The 18,120-nt window shown below is 46.8% G+C and overlaps 1 protein-coding gene across 1 annotated transcript in view; it reads left to right on the forward strand.

The window, feature by feature from the left end:
* Window positions 1-4,683: 4,683 nt before the first annotated feature.
* pecr (peroxisomal trans-2-enoyl-CoA reductase) overlaps window positions 4,684-18,120 on the forward strand; it is a 38,424-nt gene continuing 24,987 nt past the window's right edge. The window contains exons 1-3 of the mRNA XM_038790186.1: window positions 4,684-4,821; window positions 8,854-8,987; window positions 12,394-12,559. Of these exons, the coding sequence (XP_038646114.1) occupies window positions 4,710-4,821; window positions 8,854-8,987; window positions 12,394-12,559 (412 nt within the window). The 5' untranslated portion in view covers window positions 4,684-4,709. The remainder of the gene's footprint in view (window positions 4,822-8,853; window positions 8,988-12,393; window positions 12,560-18,120) is intronic.

Raw genomic sequence — 18,120 nt, forward strand, 5'->3', positions numbered from 1 at the left:
TCAACTTTTATCCCGGATGAGCCCTCAATTTCTTATGGGCCATAGCTTAGAAACTTCACTGTGTATTATGAAGCTCACCTGGCCTATAACATTTATGTTGAATTTGGCTAGGATGAGCACTGATTTATCAGACTTCCTAGGTGCTTTTATAAAAACAAAGTTTATTATAAGAATGTAATTAACATATATAAAATAGAGCAAGAATTTGTTGTCAATTGCAAACATAAAGAAAACACAACAGCTGCAGTAATCTATGTATATTAACTCTTAATGAACCCCCCTTAGTAACTGTTCCAATTCAATTACAAAATCCAATAAACCAAAACCCCTTTCAAGGGCGTGGCCCAGCACACTGTAATTTCACTCCAATGGGACTGGTCCTTTCCCGGAGATTCTGATCCAGTTCCAACCAGCAGATTCAAAACTCCTTTCGGAAAACAACTCTATCTTTAAAGTTACCAGGGCAGTTTGCCACGCAGTGTGGTTTCAGTTCACTGGAACAGCTTCAAAATGAAAACAGGGAAACGCTGCTTCTCTTCTGCAGTCCAAACAAACAAACCGAAACTGAAACCCAAAACACTAAACCCCTTCTCACCTGACAGCCACGGCCCAGCTCCACCCACAAATGGCATCACTGAAGTAGTGCTACAAGTCACGTGGTAAGATCAAAACTTTCTGAAAGGGATACTCACATGACATTCCCACAGTGTTCAGCTCCATCCCTTATTCCTCTAATGGTGGGCCAGCTTCATGGCAGCTTAACCAGGGCCTCAGCAGTATTCAGACTGGGACTGACAAGCAGATGATGATAATGATATTAGTCATGCTGAGTAACGACTCTCCAAGATGAGGAGTCCCAGCCATCTCAACTCTACCTACAAACTTCACCACTATTGGTGAACTTGCAACACCAAAATCTTAGCTGTCACCATTGACCAGAATTGCAGCGGATTTACCATATTTACATTTTGGCTACACGAGCAGAGATGGTGACCCCCAGCGCACTTCCTGCACATTCCTTTAAAGCTCACCGCCATTTCAAAGATCTGTCAGGAGTGTAATAGACTGGTATGAATGGCATACTACTCAGGAAGCTCAAACCCATACAGAAGAGGGGAATTCATTTGATCAGTGCCGCTGAACTCTGAAATCACCTCTTCCATCACTAATTGGTTGCGGACATGTATCATAAACAGCGTGTGTTATTACAGCAACACACTGGGGTCACGTCAACTGGGTCTGTCTCACCTACACACTCTATATCACCAAGAAGGGTAAGAACATCAATGTCATGGTAACACTGTCACCTTAATCTCCCCAAGTCGTACCTGTCCTGATTTGAACATTTATTGTCATTCCTTCATCATTGCTCATGGAAGTCCCTAACTGACATTGATTTGGCGGCACAAGACCACAGTGGTTTAAGAAAAATGCACATCACCACCTGCCTCGGGATGGACAGCCGAGGCCGGTTCACCCACACCTCCTGAAAAAGAAGTGAATGCCTTTTGGACCACAGTACACAAACAGAATTCTGCTTTCATTTCTAAGTCATATATGGTGTCATTATTTTTATACACTTTAAATTTATATTAAAAAAAGCAAAATAAATAAATAAATATAAAATGAGAGTACCCAATTATTTTGTTTCCAATTAAGGGGCAGCTTTAGCTTGGCCAATCCACCTACTCTGCACATCTTTGGGTTGTGGGAGTGAGACCCAGACAAATATGGGGAGAACGTGCAAACTCCACACGGACAGTGATCCGGGGCTAACCACTGTGTCATCATGCCGCCCACATTTTAAATTTATAGTTGTGTAGGAAAATGTATAGTAATTGATGAAGCAAAAGGTTTTAGCAGTGTAGTTTCTTCATTAAGGAGCTGGGAGATCCCAAACTGGAACTCTATAGCCTCGTCACTGGAAATGGTATAATTGGAGGTCTACATACTATGGAAAAGATTAATGCAACATTCACACCGGTCATGTTTTTGATATTTTACTAGTTGATTTTGAGTAGTTTTGAGAATAAGGAACCAACTAGGGGCAGCACTCCCACCAAGCAGAATTGTGGGCAGCTCGTACAGCAAGGTGGCGCAATGGTTAGCAGCAATGGTTAACACCAGGGACCCGGGTTCAATTCTGTCCTTGCGTGACTGTGCGGAGGCTGCACGTTCTCCCCGTGTCTGCGTGGGTTTCCTCCAGGTTCTCCGGTATCCTCCCGCAGTCCAAAGATGTGCAGGTTAGGTGGTTTGCCCGTGATCAATACGGGAATCAATACGTGATCAATACGGGTTACGGGAATAGGGTGAGGGAGTGGGCCAAGGTAGAGTGTTCTTTTGGAGGGTCAGTGTAGACTCGATGGGCCAAATGACCTCTTCCTGCACTGTTGGAATTCAATGGATTGTATAGTGGACCAGAGTAAGAAGGGGGGCAGGAGGCAAGGTGAAAGGGCGGGAAAAGGAGGATGACCTCCAAGTTCGGGGAGGAAGGGAAGTCGAGGTCTCTGGTCATACTATAAAAGAGCCATCCAGCTGGAGGTGATGCGGCTGAGGATACATACATAGGAATTGGGAGAAGCAGGAGGCCACTCGGCCCTTTGAGCCTGCTCTGCTATTCAATAAAATTATGGCTGGGGAAGTTTAGGAAGGTGGACTAACCTGATTAAAATGTCAAATCAAACAGCGAACATTTAAAAAAATCTTAATTTACAGGATGTGGCAGCCGCTAGCTGGGCCAGCACTTATTGCCCACCCCTAACTGCCCTCCATTTCACAGGGCATTTGAGAGTTAACCACATTGCTGTGGGTTTGGAGTTATATGTAGGCCAGACCAGATAAAAATGGCAGATTTCCTTCCCGAAAGAACATTAAAATCTAACTCTGTCTCAATAGTTTTTTTTGAGTGATGAATTTACATTTCAATATTGATATCCAACTCAATACAGATGAGAAACAAAAAGTCCCCAAACTCTGCCCCTCCACTTCACTCACAACCAGCTTCACCTAATGTGGGCAGAACGGTAGCACAGTGGTTAGCACAGTTGCTTCATAACTCCAGGGTCCCAGGTTCGATTCCCGGCTTGGGTCTCTATCTGTGCAGAGTCTGCACGTTCTCCCCAAGTCTCCGTCGGTTTCCTCCGGGTGCTCCGGTTTCCTCCCACAGTCCGAAGATGTGCAGGTTAGGTGGATTGGCCATGCTAAATTGCCCTTAGTGTCTAAAAAAGGTTAGGTGGGGTTATGGGCTAGGGTGGAGGCTTGGGCTTAAGTAGGATGCTTTCCAAGAGCCGGTGCCGACTCAATGGGTCGAATGGCCTCCTTCTGCACTGTAAAGTCGCATAGCGAGCAGGTTTAGCTGCCTGTTTCCCGGCACTCGGAGCTCCGAGAAACACAAGGCTATAAAACACCACCCACATTAGATACGTGGGCGGCACGGTAGTACAGTGTTTAGCAGTTCCTTCACAGCTCCAGGGTCCCAGGTTCGATTCCCGGCTTGAGTCACTGTCTGTGTGGAGTCTGCACGTTCTCCCTGTGTCTGCGTGGGTTTCCTCCGGGTGCTCCAGTTTCCTCCCACAAGTCCCGAAAGACGTGCTGTTACGTGAATTGGACATTCTGAATTCTCCCTCTGTGTACCCGAACAGACGCCGCAGTGTGGTGACTAGTGGATTATCAAAGTAACTTCATTGCAGTGTTACTGCAAGCCTACTTGTGACAATAAAGATTATACCATAAGGGGACAAAGCGGGGAATGCATGGCGGAGGCCACACGTAGCCCCGTTTTGTGCACAGAGGAGCTCCACTTGCCAGAACGCCTCAGTGCAGCAAGAAACCGGGATGCCATTTTTAAATAACGCAACCCCCAACCCCTCCCAAACTTTGATGAAGCGTTAACCAGACTTGAAACGTTAGCTCCCTTTTGTCTCCACAGTCGCTGCCAGACCTGCTGAGATTGTCCAGTATTTTCTGTTTTGGGGCTAAATTGAACTCTTGGGAAAACTACCAACAGGACAAAGAGTGTCTGGAATTTGCTGCCTCGGTTGGTGCTGGGACCCTAAACTCTTCAAGAACCTGGATCTGCACCTTAAGTGGTTGAAGCTGGATGGATGTCGGCTGTGTGCAGGGAGATGGGAGCAAACAGGGCACCTGGGTATCTTTGGGGCAGCAGGGAGAAGATGGACCGATTTGATTTGATTTATTGTCACATGTATACAGTAAAAAGTATTGTTTCTTGCACGCTGTACAAACAATGCATACCGTACATCAGGAAGGAAGGAGAGACTGCAGAATATAATGTTAGTTATAGCAAGGTGTAGAGAAAAGATCAACTTAGGGGCTCGTTTAACATACTGGGCTAAATCGCTGGCTTTTAAAGCAGACCAAGGCAGGCCAGCAGCGTGGGTTCAATTCCCGTACCAGCCTCCCCGAACAGGAATATGGCGACTAGGGGCTTTTCACAGTAACTTAATTTGAAGCCTACTCGTGACAATAAGCAATTTTCATAATGCGAGGGTCTGCCTTTCAAAAGTCTGATGGCAGGGGAATGGCCCCCTCTGTGCTGAATCATTTCTATAGTCCGAAAAGGATGAAATCTCTAACATCAGTTGACGTGCTGGAGAATGGAGAAGGCAGTGTTGGGAAGGTGTGGGCAGCAGCTGAGCGCCCTTTGACCCCGCTGTAACAATCCAGCCGCGGTCATGTGACTGTCCAAGATGGCTGCGCGCAGTCTGTTCCGCGCCGCTTTGTTCCGGGACCGGGTGGCGCTGGTGACGGGCGGCGGCACCGGGATCGGCGCTGCCGTGGCTGCCGAGCTGCTGGCACTAGGTTCGCTCTTAAATATTAACTCAGCAATTCACAGCCCAGGGGGCGGGAAATTCCCACAAAGCCCGCGGTTAGAGACACCCCCAGGGGTGGCAACACCCAACAAGTGACTCTGCACAGGGAGCGACCCTCACTGAATAAACAGTGACCCTCACTGAATAAACTGTGACCCTCACTGAATAAACTGTGACCCTCACTGAATAAACTGTGACCCTCACTGAATAAACAGTGACACTCACTGAATAAACTGTGACCCTCACTGAGTAAACTGTGACCCTCACTGAGTAAACTGTGACCCTCACTGAATAAACTGTGACCCTCACTGAGTAAACTGTGACCCTCACTGAATAAACAGTGACCCTCACTGAATAAACTGTGACCCTCACTGAATAAACTGTGACCCTCCGTGAGTAAACTGTGACCCTCACTGAATAAACAGTGACCCTCACTGAATAAACTGTGACCCGCACTGAGTAAACAGAGACCCTCACTGAATAAACTGTGACCCTCACTGAGTAAACAGAGACCCTCACTGAATAAACTGTGACCCTCACTGAGTAAACTGTGACCCTCACTGAATAAACAGTGACCCTCACTGAGTAAACAGAGACCCTCACTGAATAAACAGTGACCCTCACTGAATAAACTGTGACCCGCACTGAGTAAACAGAGACCCTCACTGAATAAACTGTGACCCTCACTGAGTAAACTGTGACCCTCACTGAATAAACTGTGACCCTCACTGAGTAAACTGTGACCCTCACTGAGTAAACTGTGACCCTCACTGAATAAACTGTGACACTCACTGAATAAACTGTGACCCTCCGTGAGTAAACTGTGACCCTCACTGAATAAACTGTGACCCTCACTGAATAAACTGTGACCCTCACTGAATAAACTGTGACCCTCTCTGAATAAACTGTGACCCTCACTGAGTAAACTGTGACCCTCACTGAATAAACTGTGACCCTCACTGAATAAACTGTGACCATCTCTGAATAAACTGTGACCCTCACTGAGTAAACTGTGACCCTCACTGAATAAACTGTGACCCTCACTGAATAAACTGTGACCCTCACTGAGTAAACAGCGACCCTCACTGAGTAAACTGTGACCCTCGCTGAATAAACTGTGACCCTCACTGAATAAACTGTGACCCTCACTGAGTAAACACAGACCCTCACTGAGTAAACTGTGACCCTCACTGAGTAAACACAGACCCTCACTGAATAAACACAGACCCTCACTGAGTAAACAGTGACCCTCACTGAGTAAACTGTGACCCTCGCTGAATAAACTGTGACCCTCACTGAATAAACTGTGACCCTCACTGAGTAAACAGTGACCCTCACTGAATAAACACAGACCCTCACTGAGTAAACAGTAACCCTCACTGAGTAAACTGTGACCCTCTCTGAGTAAACAGTGACCCTCACTGAATAAACTGTGACCCTCTCTGAATAAACAGTGACCCTCACTGAATAAACAGCGACCCTCACTGAGTAAACAGTGACCCTCACTGAATAAACAGTGACCCTCACTGAGTAAACACAGACCCTCACTGAGTAAACTAACCCTCACTGAATAAACTGTGACCCTCACTGAATAAACTGTGACCCTCACTGAGTAAACTGTGACCCTCACTGAGTAAACTGTGACCCTCACTGAATAAACTGTAACCCTCACTGAGTAAACTGTAACCCTCACTGAATAAACTGTGACCCTCACTGAGTAAACTGTGACCCTCACTGAATAAACTGTGACCCTCACTGAGTAAACTGTGACCCTCACTGAGTAAACACAGACCCTCACTGAGTAAACTGTGACCCTCACTGAGTAAACACAGACCCTCACTGAGTAAACTGTGACCCTCACTGAGTAAACACAGACCCTCACTGAGTAAACTGTGACCCTCACTGAGTAAACTGTGACCCTCACTGAATAAACTGTGACCGTCACTGAGTAAACTGTGACCCTCACTGAATAAACTGTGACCCTCACTGAATAAACTGTGACCCTCACTGAATAAACTGTGACCCTCACTGAGTAAACAGAGACCCTCACTGAATAAACTGTGACCCTCACTGAATAAACTGTAACCCCAACTGAGTAAACAGAGACCCTCACTGAGTAAACAGTAACCCTCTCTGAGTAAACTGTGACCCTCACTGAGTAAACAGAGACCCTCACTGAATAAACTGTGACCCTCACTGAATAAACAGTGACCCTCACTGAGTAAACAGAGACCCTCACTGAGTAAACTGTAACCCTCTCTGAGTAAACTGTGACCCTCACTGAATAAACAGTGACCCTCACTGAGTAAACAGAGACCCTCACTGAATAAACAGTAACTCTGTACAGTTACACAGTGAGTGATCCTCACCCTGAATAAACAGTGACTCTGTACAGTTACACAGTGAGTGATCCTCACCCTGAATAAACAGTAACTCTGTACAGTTACACAGTGAGTGATCCTCACCCTGCTGAATAAACAGTGACTCTGTGCAGTTACACAGTGAGTGGCCCTTACCCTGAATAAACAGTGACTGTGCAGTTACACAGTGAGTGACCCTCACCCTGAATAAACAGTGACTCAGTACAGTTACACAGTGAGTGACCCTCACCCTGAATAAGCAGTGGCTCTGTACAGTTACACAGTGAGTGATCCTCACCCTGCTGAATAAACAGTGACTCTGTGCAGTTACACAGTGAGTGATCCTCACCCTGAATAAACAGTGACTCTGCACAGTTACACAGTGAGTGATCCTTACCCTGAATAAGCAGTGGCTCTGTACAGTTACACAGTGAGCGATCATTACCCTGAATAAACAGTGACTCTGTACAGTTACACAGTGAGTGATCCTCACCCTGAATAAACAGTGACTCTGTACAGTTACACAGTGAGTGATCCTCACCCTGAATAAACAGTGACTCTGTACAGTTACACAGTGAGTGATCCTCACCCTGAATAAACAGTAACTCTGTACAGTTACACAGTGAGTGATCCTCACCCTGCTGAATAAACAGTGACTCTGTGCAGTTACACAGTGAGTGGCCCTTACCCTGAATAAACAGTGACTGTGCAGTTACACAGTGAGTGACCCTCACCCTGAATAAACAGTGACTCAGTACAGTTACACAGTGAGTGACCCTCACCCTGAATAAGCAGTGGCTCTGTACAGTTACACAGTGAGTGATCCTCACCCTGCTGAATAAACAGTGACTCTGTGCAGTTACACAGTGAGTGATCCTCACCCTGAATAAACAGTGACTCTGCACAGTTACACAGTGAGTGATCCTTACCCTGAATAAGCAGTGGCTCTGTACAGTTACACAGTGAGCGATCATTACCCTGAATAAACAGTGACTCTGTACAGTTACACAGTGAGTGATCCTCACCCTGCTGAATAAACAGTGACTCTGTACAGTTACACAGTGAGTGGCCCTTACCCTGAATAAACAGTGACTGTACAGTTACACAGTGAGTGATCCTCACCCTGCTGAATAAACAGTGACTGTACAGTTACACAGTGAGTGATCCTTACCCTGAATAAACAGTGACTCTGTACAGTTACACAGTGAGCGATCATTACCCTGAATAAACAGTAACTCTGGACAGTTACACAGTGAGTGATCATTACCCTGAATAAACAGTGACTCTGTAGAGTTACACAGTGAGCGATCATTACCCTGAATAAACAGTAACTCTGGACAGTTACACAGTGAGTGATCATTACCCTGAATAAACAGTGACTCTGTAGAGTTACACAGTGCGTGATCCTTACCCTGAGTAAATAGTAAATGTACAATTACACAGTGAGTGATTTTTGATATATGGAATAATTCCTGACCCTGTCCGATTAATCTTTAAACATCTATTATTTTGGGGTGGGTTCCTGTTGAGTGGGGTGGGAATGATAAATATACATTTATAATTTTGATATTGGAATGGGCCAGTAAGAATCACTGATATTAGTTGTTTCCATCGCTGTTTTTGTTCTTTGTATAAATTAACTCCTAATTTAATCTCCTCAGAATGTAATGTTGTGATAGCATCTCGGAAAATGGAAAGACTGAGAGAAGCTGCACACCAACTTTCAGCTTTAATACCCTCCTCAAGTTCTGCAACGGTCACACCGATTCGATGTAACATCCGTGAGGAGGACGAGGTACTGCGATGTTTGTTTGTATTGCCAGTTCTGTTCCTCAGTCCCGTCTCTCTGAGGAAGTTCCCACAGGGCACTGGCAGAATCTGTCTGTGCTACAATTGTTCTGTCCATCGTGTTGGTGCTAGCCCTTTGGGAGAGCTACCCAGTGCATCCCACCCCCACTTTTTCCTTCTTCCATCGCCCTGTAAACTCCTCTTCAACTATATATCCAATTCCCTTTTTGCAAGTTCCTGTTGAATCTGCTTCTGCCGCCCTTTCAGACAGCACCATCCAGATCACAACAACTGTAATATAATCTTTATTATTGTCACAATTAGGCTTACATTAACACCGCAATGAAGTTACTGTGAAAAGCCCCTAGTCGCCACACCCCGGTGCCTGTTCGGGTACACGGAGGGAGAATTCAGAATGTCCAATTCACCTAACAACACGTCTTCATGACTTGTGGGAGGAAACCAGAGCACCCGGAGGAAACCCACGCAGACATGAAACATGGAGAGAGAGACAGAAAGAGACATTGAGAGAGAGAGACATAGAGAGAGAGAGAGAGACATAGAGAAAGAGAGACGTAGAGAGAGAGACAGAGGGAGAGAGACAGGGGGAGAGAGACAGAGGGAGAGACAGTGAGAGAGAGACAGAGAGAGAGAGACAGAGAGAGAGAGAGAGAGACATAGAGAAAGAGAGACATAGAGAGAGAGAGACAGAGGGAGAGAGACAGAGGGAGAGACAGTGAGAGAGAGACAGAGAGAGAGAGAGACAGGGAGAGAGAGAGATGGATAGACAGACAGAGGGAGACAGACAGCGAGAGAGACTGACTTAACATTGAGTCCAATCTTCAAACTGAATTCTTCCCTGCCAGATACAATCTGAGCTAATCTTCATTCGCCCAGCATTGACCCTGCAGGTAATTCAGAACATTCCACCCCCCCAACCACCCCATCAAGAGGGAGTCATGGCCCCTCCCAACCCACAGCCTCTCACTGCCAACAGCATTTAGCTCCCACACCATCCACTCCCCTCACCATCAGCCCCTGCCACCACACCCCATCCCTCCCCTCCCCACCTCATCAATCTTCCACCAGCCCACTAGCTACCGCCCCCCCCTTCTTCCCATTTCAGAATATTCCCAGTTAACGCACTGGCTGAACATTCATGTCAATGGGCTGTTTAGTCCGATGGAAGATCAGGGTTCTGGGTAATTTTTCACACACTAACTGGCATAGGTCACTTCATATACTAAGAGCAAAATACTGAGGATGCTGGAAATCTGAAATAAAAACAGGAAATGCTGGAAAAGTCCAGCAGGTCTGTGGAGAGAGGTCTCCGCATAATGGTTAAGTGTAGAAACCCTGACCGAGGTTCCTGCGCTGCTCGACTGAGAGCTGCCAACCCAATCTAGCAATAGGAGCTAAAGTGAGGATCTACAGGTCAGTGTAATTACAGAAGGCCTAATGAATTTTGAAACCTTGTTTGCCAGAACCTGTAGTGTTCAGAGGAAGATTAGGCAAGCCCCACTGTTTCACACATCAATGAGTTCGCGTTGTGCCTGAACTTATAGCAGGACTCAGTCAACAGCCACTTTAATGGTAAACAGTCTATTTAAACAGCACACTGCATCAAACAGTCTACAGAGTCTATTTAAACAGCGCAGCACACTGTAGTCCACAGAGTCTGTTGAAACAGCACAGCATACTGCAAACAGTCTACAGAGTCTATTTAAACAGCGCAGCATACTGCATCAGTCTACAGAATCTGTTTAAATAGCACAATGCACTGCATTGGTCGACAAAGTCTGTTTAAACAGCACAATGCACTGCATTAAACAGTCTACAGAATTGATTTAAATAGCACAATGCACTGAATCAGTCTACAGAATCTATTTCAACAGCACAATACACTCCATCAGTCTACAGAATCTATTTCAACAATACAGCATACTGCATCACAGAATTGTTAGGGAGCAGGAGGCCATTTGGCCCATCGTGTCAGCACCAGCTCTCCAAGCAAGCATCACGATTCAGTGCTATTCCCCTGCCTTTTCCCTGCACCCCAGCACATTGTTTCCCACAACCACTCGCTGTGTGAAAAGTTTTTCTCTCACATCACATTTTGCTTCTCTTGCAAATCATTTTAAATCTGTGTCCCTCTCGTTCTTGATCGTTTTCCGAGCGGGAACAGTTTCTCCCCGTCTACTCTGTCCAACCCCCTCATGATTTTGGACATCTCTATCAAATCTCCTCTTAGCTGCCTTCTTTCCCAGGAGAACAGTCCCAACCTCTCCACATCGCTGAAGTATCTCATCCCGGGAAGCATCCTCGTCAATCTCTCCCGCACTCTCTCCAATGTGCTCACATCCTTCCTACAGTGTGGAGCCCAGAACTGGACACAATGTTCCAGCTGAGGACTAACTAGTGTCTTGTATAATTTCAGCAGAGCCTGCTTACTCTTGTACTCGCTGCCCCTATTAATAAAGCCCACAATACTCTCTGCTTTATTATAATAATAATCTTTATTATTGTCACAAGTTAGCTTACATTCCCATCCCAGCTTCCCCGAACAGGTGCCGGAATGTGGCGACTAGGGGCTTTTCACAGTAACTTAATTTGAAGCCTACTCGTGACAATAAGCGATTTTCATTTCATTTTCACATTAACACTGCAATGAAGTTACTATAAAAAGCCCCTTAGTCGCCACATTCCGGCGCCTGTTCGGGTACACAGAGGGAGAATTCAGAATGTCCAATTCACCTAACAGAACGTCTTTCGGGACTTGTGGGAGGAAACCGGAGCACCCGGAGGAAATCCACGCCGACACGGGGAGAACGTGCAGACTCCGCACAGACAGCGACCCAAGCCGGGAATCGAACCTGGGACCCTGGCGCTGTGAAGCAACAGCGCTAACCACTGTGCCACCATGCCTCTCCACCTGTCCTGTCACCTTCAATGATCTGTACAGTTAGACACCCAGGTCCCTCTGCTCCGCCACCCTCTTGATAATTTACCCCTTATTTTCTATTGTCTCTCCAAGTTCTTCCTACGAAAATGCATCACCTCTAACTTTGCCTGCACTGAATCTCCTGTCTGCCCACCCCACCAACATGTCTGTGTCCTTTCGAAGTTTTACACTGTCCTCTTCCCAGCTTATAAAGTTTCCAAGTTTTGTATCATCCGCAAACTTTGACATTGTTCCCTGCACGCAACGATCTCGATCATTCAGAGATATCAGGAAAAACAAGGATCCCAATACTGAACTCTGGGGAAGATCCACGACAAACCTGCCACCAGCCAGAAAAATATCCATTGACCGTCGCTCTCTGCTTCCTATAATTCAGCCAGTTTTGTATCCGTGTTGCTCCGGTCCCTGTTATTCCGTGATAATTCTGGACCTCCCTGTGCCCTCTGTCCAGGTGAAGAATTTGATGAAAGCTACTCTGCAGTTACACGGCAGGATTGACTATCTGGTGAATAACGGCGGAGGTCAGTTTTTCAGCCCAGCCGAACACATCACAGCCAAAGGTTGGAAAGCTGTCATCGAGACCAACCTGACCGGAACATTCTACTGTTGCAGAGAAGGTAAAGGCATCAGGGACCCAGGAGCGGGTTTGTGGCACAGAGGGAGTGTGGAGGGAAGCTCAGGGGTGTTTGTCCATGTGTGTGTGTGTGTCTGTGTGTGTGTGTGTGTCTGTGTGTGTGTGTCTGTGTGTGTCTGTGTGTGTCTGTGTGTGTGTCTGTGTGTGTGTGTGTGTCTGTGTGTGTGTGTGTGTGTATGTGTGTGTCTGTGTGTGTGTGTGTGCGTGTGTCTGTGTGTGCGTGCGTGCCTGAGGGCAGGGGGCAATTGGGGGAGGGGAGTATGGGGTGGGGGAGGCAAAGGAAATTTACCTTTATGGGGGGGGGGGGTCTTTAGGAGCACGTGGGAGAAGGGGAGATAGGAGTGTGTGTGTGAACATAAGAACTAGGAGCAGGAGTCGGCCATCTGGCCCCTCGAGCCTGCTCCGCCATTCAATGAGATCATGGCTGATCTTTTGTGGACTCAGCTCCACTTTCCCGCCCGAACACCATAACCCTTAATCCCTTTATTCTTCAAAAAACTATCTATCTTTACCTTAAAAACATTTAATGAAGGAGCCTCAACTGCTTCACTGGGCAAGGAATTCCATAGATTCACAACCCTTTGGGTGAAGAAGTTCCTCCTAAACTCAGTCCTAAATCTACTTCCCCTTATTTTGAGGCTATGTCCCCTAGTTCTGCTTTCACCCGCCAGTGGAAACAACCTGCCCGCATCTATCCTATCTATTCCCTTCATAATTTTATATGTTTCTATAAGATCCCCCCGCATCCTTCTAAATTCCAACAAGTACAGTCCCAGTCTACTCAACCTCTCCTCGTAATCCAACCCCTTCAGCTCTGGGATTAACCTAGTGAATCTCCTCTGCACACCCTCCAGTGCCAGTACGTCCTTTCTCAGGTAAGGAGACCAAAACTGAACACAATACTCCAGGTGTGGCCTCACTAACACCGTATACAATTGCAGCATAACCTCCCTTGTCTTAAACTCCGTCCCTCTAGCAATGAAGGACAAAATTCCATTTGTCTTTTTAATCACCTGTTGCACCTGTAAACCAACTTTTTGCGACTCATACACTAGCACACCCAGGTCTCTCTGCACAGCAGCATGCTTTAATATTTTATCATTTAAATAATAATCCCTTTTGCTGTTATTCCTACCAAAATGGATAACCTCACATTTGTCAACATTGTATTCCATCTGCCAGACCCTAGCCCATTCACTTAACCTATCCAAATCCCTCTGCAGTCTTCCAGTATCCTCTGCACTTTTTGCTTTACCACTCATCTTAGTGTCGTCTACAAACTTGGACACATTACCCTTGTTCCCCAACTCCAAATCATCTATGTAAATTGTGAACAGTTGTGGGCCCAACACTGATCCCTGAGGGACACCACTAGCTACTGATTGCCAACCAGAGAAACACTCATTAATCCCCACTCTTTGCTTTCTATTAATTAACCAATCCTCTATCCATGCTACTACTTTACCCTTAATGCCATGCATCTTTATCTTATGCAGCAACCTTTTGTGTGGCACCTGGTCAAAGGCTTTCTGGAAATCCAGATATACCGCATCCATTGGCTCCCCATTATCTACCGCACTGGTAATGTCCTCAAAAAATTCCACTAAATTAGTTAGGCATGACCTGCTCTTTATGAACCCATGCTGCGTCTGCCCAATGGGACAATTTCTATCCAGATGCCTCGCTATTTCTTCCTTGATGATAGATTCCAGCATCTTCCCTACTACCGAAGTTAAGCTCACTGGCCTATAATTACCCGCTTTCTGCCTACCTCCTTTTTTAAACAGTGGTGTCACATTTGCTAATTTCCAATCTGCCGGGACCACCCCAGAGTCTAGTGAATTTTGTAAATTATCACCAGCGCATTTGCAATTTCCCTAGACCGACCCAAAAAACCTGTTCAGTTCCTCAGCCATTTCCTCATCTCCCATTATTAAATCTCCCTTCTCATCCTCTAAAGGACCACTATTTACCTTTACCACTCTTTTTTGATTTATATATTTGTAGAAAATTTTACTATCTGTTTTTATATTCTTAACAAGTTTACTGTCATAATCTATCTTACTCTCCTTTATAGCTTTTTTAGTAGCTTTCTGTTGCCCCCTAAAGATTTCACAGTCCTCTAGTCTTCCACTTATCATCGCCATTTTGTATGCTTTTTCCTTCAATTTGATACTCTTCCTTATTTCCTTAGATATCCACGGTTGATTTTCCCTCTTTCTACAGTTTTTCCTTTTTGTTGTTATAAACCTTTGCTGAGCACTGTGAAAAATTGCTTGGAAGGTTCTCCACTGCTCCTCAACTGTTTCACCATAAAATCTTTGCTCCCAGTCTACCTTAGCTAGTTCTTCTCTGATTCCATTGTAATCTCCTTTGTTTAAGCACAAAACACTAGTGTTTGATTTTACCTTCTCACCCTCCATCTGTATTTTAAATTCCACCATATTGTGATCACTCCTTCTGAGAGGATCCCTAACTATGAGATCATTAATCAATCCTGTCTTACTACACAGGACCAGATCTAGGACCGCTTGTTCCCTCGTAGGTTCCATTACATACAGTCGAGGAAACTATCGTGGATACATTCTATAAACTCCTCCCCAAGGTTGCCTCGATTAAACCAATCGACATGTAGATTAGAATCCCCATGATAACTGCTGTACCATTTCTACATGCATCAGTTATTTCTTTGTTTATTGCCTGCCCCACCATAACGTTACTATTTGGTGGCATATAGACTACTCCTATCAGTGACTTTTTTGTCTTACTATTCCTGATTTCCACCCAAAAGGATTCAACCTTATCCTCCATAGCACCGGTGTCATCCCTTACTATTGTCCGGATGTCATCCTTAAATAACAGAGCAACACCACCTCCCTTACCATCCATTCTGTCCTTCCGAATAGTTTGATACCCTCGGATATTTAACTCCCAGTCGTGACCATCCTTTAACCATGTTTCAGTAATGGCCACTGTCATAATATACACACAAGTATGTGATGGTGCACAGAGAGACATTGATTGACACACAGGATGACCAATGAACACACAAAACACAGCAGCCAATCACCAGACAGGACACGGCCACTATAAAGCCAGAGGGCACCAGTTTTCCCACTCTCTCGGGATCCAGCCTCTGAGACAGTTGTAGACTCGACTCCGACATGGTTCCACATCCCGACACCGAGGATCTCACATCCCCATTCCGGGTGGGCATCATCACAAAGCATACGATGCTTTCAGCCAAGAAGGTGAAACAACTCCCAGTGATGAGCATTAATCCGGACGACGAGTGGTGTGTCACCCTTACGGTCAACAAATCTCCCATACGCTTCAGGCTGGACACCGGCACTTCAGCCAACCTCATTTCACAGTCTGACCTTGATACCATCCACGTCAAGCCGAACATCCTTCCCCGGCCTTCCAGCTTCTCAACTACAATGGCAATGCCACTGCTGCCAGTGGCTCATGCCAGCTTGTGGTATCCCATCGTTCTTCAAGAGCCACCTTGCGTTTCGAAATTGTCGGGTCCAACAAAGCTTCCTTGCTCGGTGCTCAGGCCTGACAGAGCTTCCCTGCTCGGGCCTGACAGAGCTTCCCTGCTCGGTGCTCAGGCCTGACAGAGCTTCCCTGCTCGGTGCTCAGGTCTGACAGAGCTTCCCTGCTCGGTGCTCGGGCCTGACAGAGCTTCCCTGCTCGGGCCTGACAGAGCTTCCCTGCTCGGGCCTGACAGAGCTTCCCTGCTCGGTGCTCAGGCCTGCAAACTCCTGAATCTTGTGCAGCGGGTTCACTCCATGTCGCCCGCTGAGGCACCGGCCTCGCCAGATGCCAACTTCCAAACCCAATTAAATGACAACAGCGTCTTCGATGGTATGGGCACACTGCCCTACACATACAGGATTCTTCTGAAACCGAATGCAACACCTGTGGTCCATGAACCACGTCGGGTGCCGGCGCCCCTTAAGGACGCCTCAAGCAGCAGCTGCCAGACCTCCAGGACCAGGGCGTCATTTCTAAGGTCACAGAACCCACGGACTGGGTTAGCTCCATGGTTTGTGCCAAAAAACCGTCAGGGGAACTTCGAATCTGTATCGACCCCAGAGATTTGAACCGTAACATCATGAGGGAACACTACCCTATCCCTAAACGAGAAGAGCTCACCAGCGAAATGGCTCACGCCTAGTTTTTCACGAAGCTGGATGCCTCCAAGGGGTTTTGGCAAATACAGCTGGACACGTCCAGTCGCAAGCTGTGAACATTTAACACCCGGGTCGGTCGTTATTGTTACAACCGGCATCATCTCCGCCTCGGAGGTGTTCCACCGAATAATGGAGCAAATGATGGAGGGCATCGAGGGGGTGGAGTGTACGTCGATGACATCATTGTCTGGTCCACAACTCCGCAGGAGCACATCAATCGCCACAAACGAGTGTTCCATAGGATCCACGAGCATGGCCTCCGACTCAACAGAGCCAAATGCTCGTTCGGTCAGCCAGAATTTGTCGCCCGCCACAGAGACTGAATTTATAGACTGAATGTTGCATTGCCTTGTGCTTCGTTTACACATCTGTCCATATTGTTTCTTCCTCATTTGTTATCTGCCCTCTATCTGCACTGGACACCTTTCCATGTAAATACGTTCACATACTTTGTATATAGTCAGGCTCCTATACACACACACACTTACTATTTATTGATCTATACACATTTTTTTAAAAGTAAAAAAAATAAAGGGGGGGAGATAATTTCCACACAGGTATATGATGGTGCACAGATAGGCATTGATTGACAGACAGGATGACCAATGAACACACAGAACACAGCAGCCAATCACCAGACAGGACACGGCTACTATAAAGCCAGAGGGCACTAGTTTTCCCCGCTCTCTCGGGATGCAGCCTCTGAGACAGTCAGAGCCCGTGAGCAGCAACTAGAACATCCACCATGTGGCAGTAAGATAGTCTGGTCAGGTTAGCCTCAGGTCTCCAGTCAAGTCAGCATAGTGTCAACCCACAGTTAAAGTATCTATGATAGTTAAGAGTTCAATAAAATCGAGTTGCATTTCTTCAAGTGTTGGAAGCCTGTCTCTCTCACTGCTGCAGTAAACGCAGTCCTCACAGACCCAGCTCACCCAACACATCAGACACTAAATCACTGTCATAGTATGGGACAGGCGGTTGTTGATGAGGGAGTAGACGTTGGAGTGGGTGGGAGAGGGAATGCAGTGGAGGGTTTAGGTGAGGGTGCAGGAAAGGTTGGCCGGTAGGTGAGGGGATTATAGAGGTAGGAGTGAGGCGGGGTGGGAGAGAGGGGATGCGGGGTGGGAGAGAGGGGATGCGGGGTGGGAGAGAGGGGATGCGGGGTGGGAGAGAGGGGATGCGGGGTGGGAGAGAGGGGATGCGGGGTGGGAGAGAGGGGATGCGGGGTGCGAGAGAGGGGATGCGGGGTGGGAGAGAGGGGATGCGGGGTGCGAGAGAGGGGATGCGGGGTGCTGGAGCAGGAGCCAGAGAGGATCAGGGGGAGTCGGCTGTGGGAGGAATCGGA

Source organism: Scyliorhinus canicula, chromosome 2, assembly GCF_902713615.1.
Source record: "Scyliorhinus canicula chromosome 2, sScyCan1.1, whole genome shotgun sequence".
NCBI classification, from domain to species: Eukaryota; Metazoa; Chordata; class Chondrichthyes; order Carcharhiniformes; family Scyliorhinidae; genus Scyliorhinus; species Scyliorhinus canicula.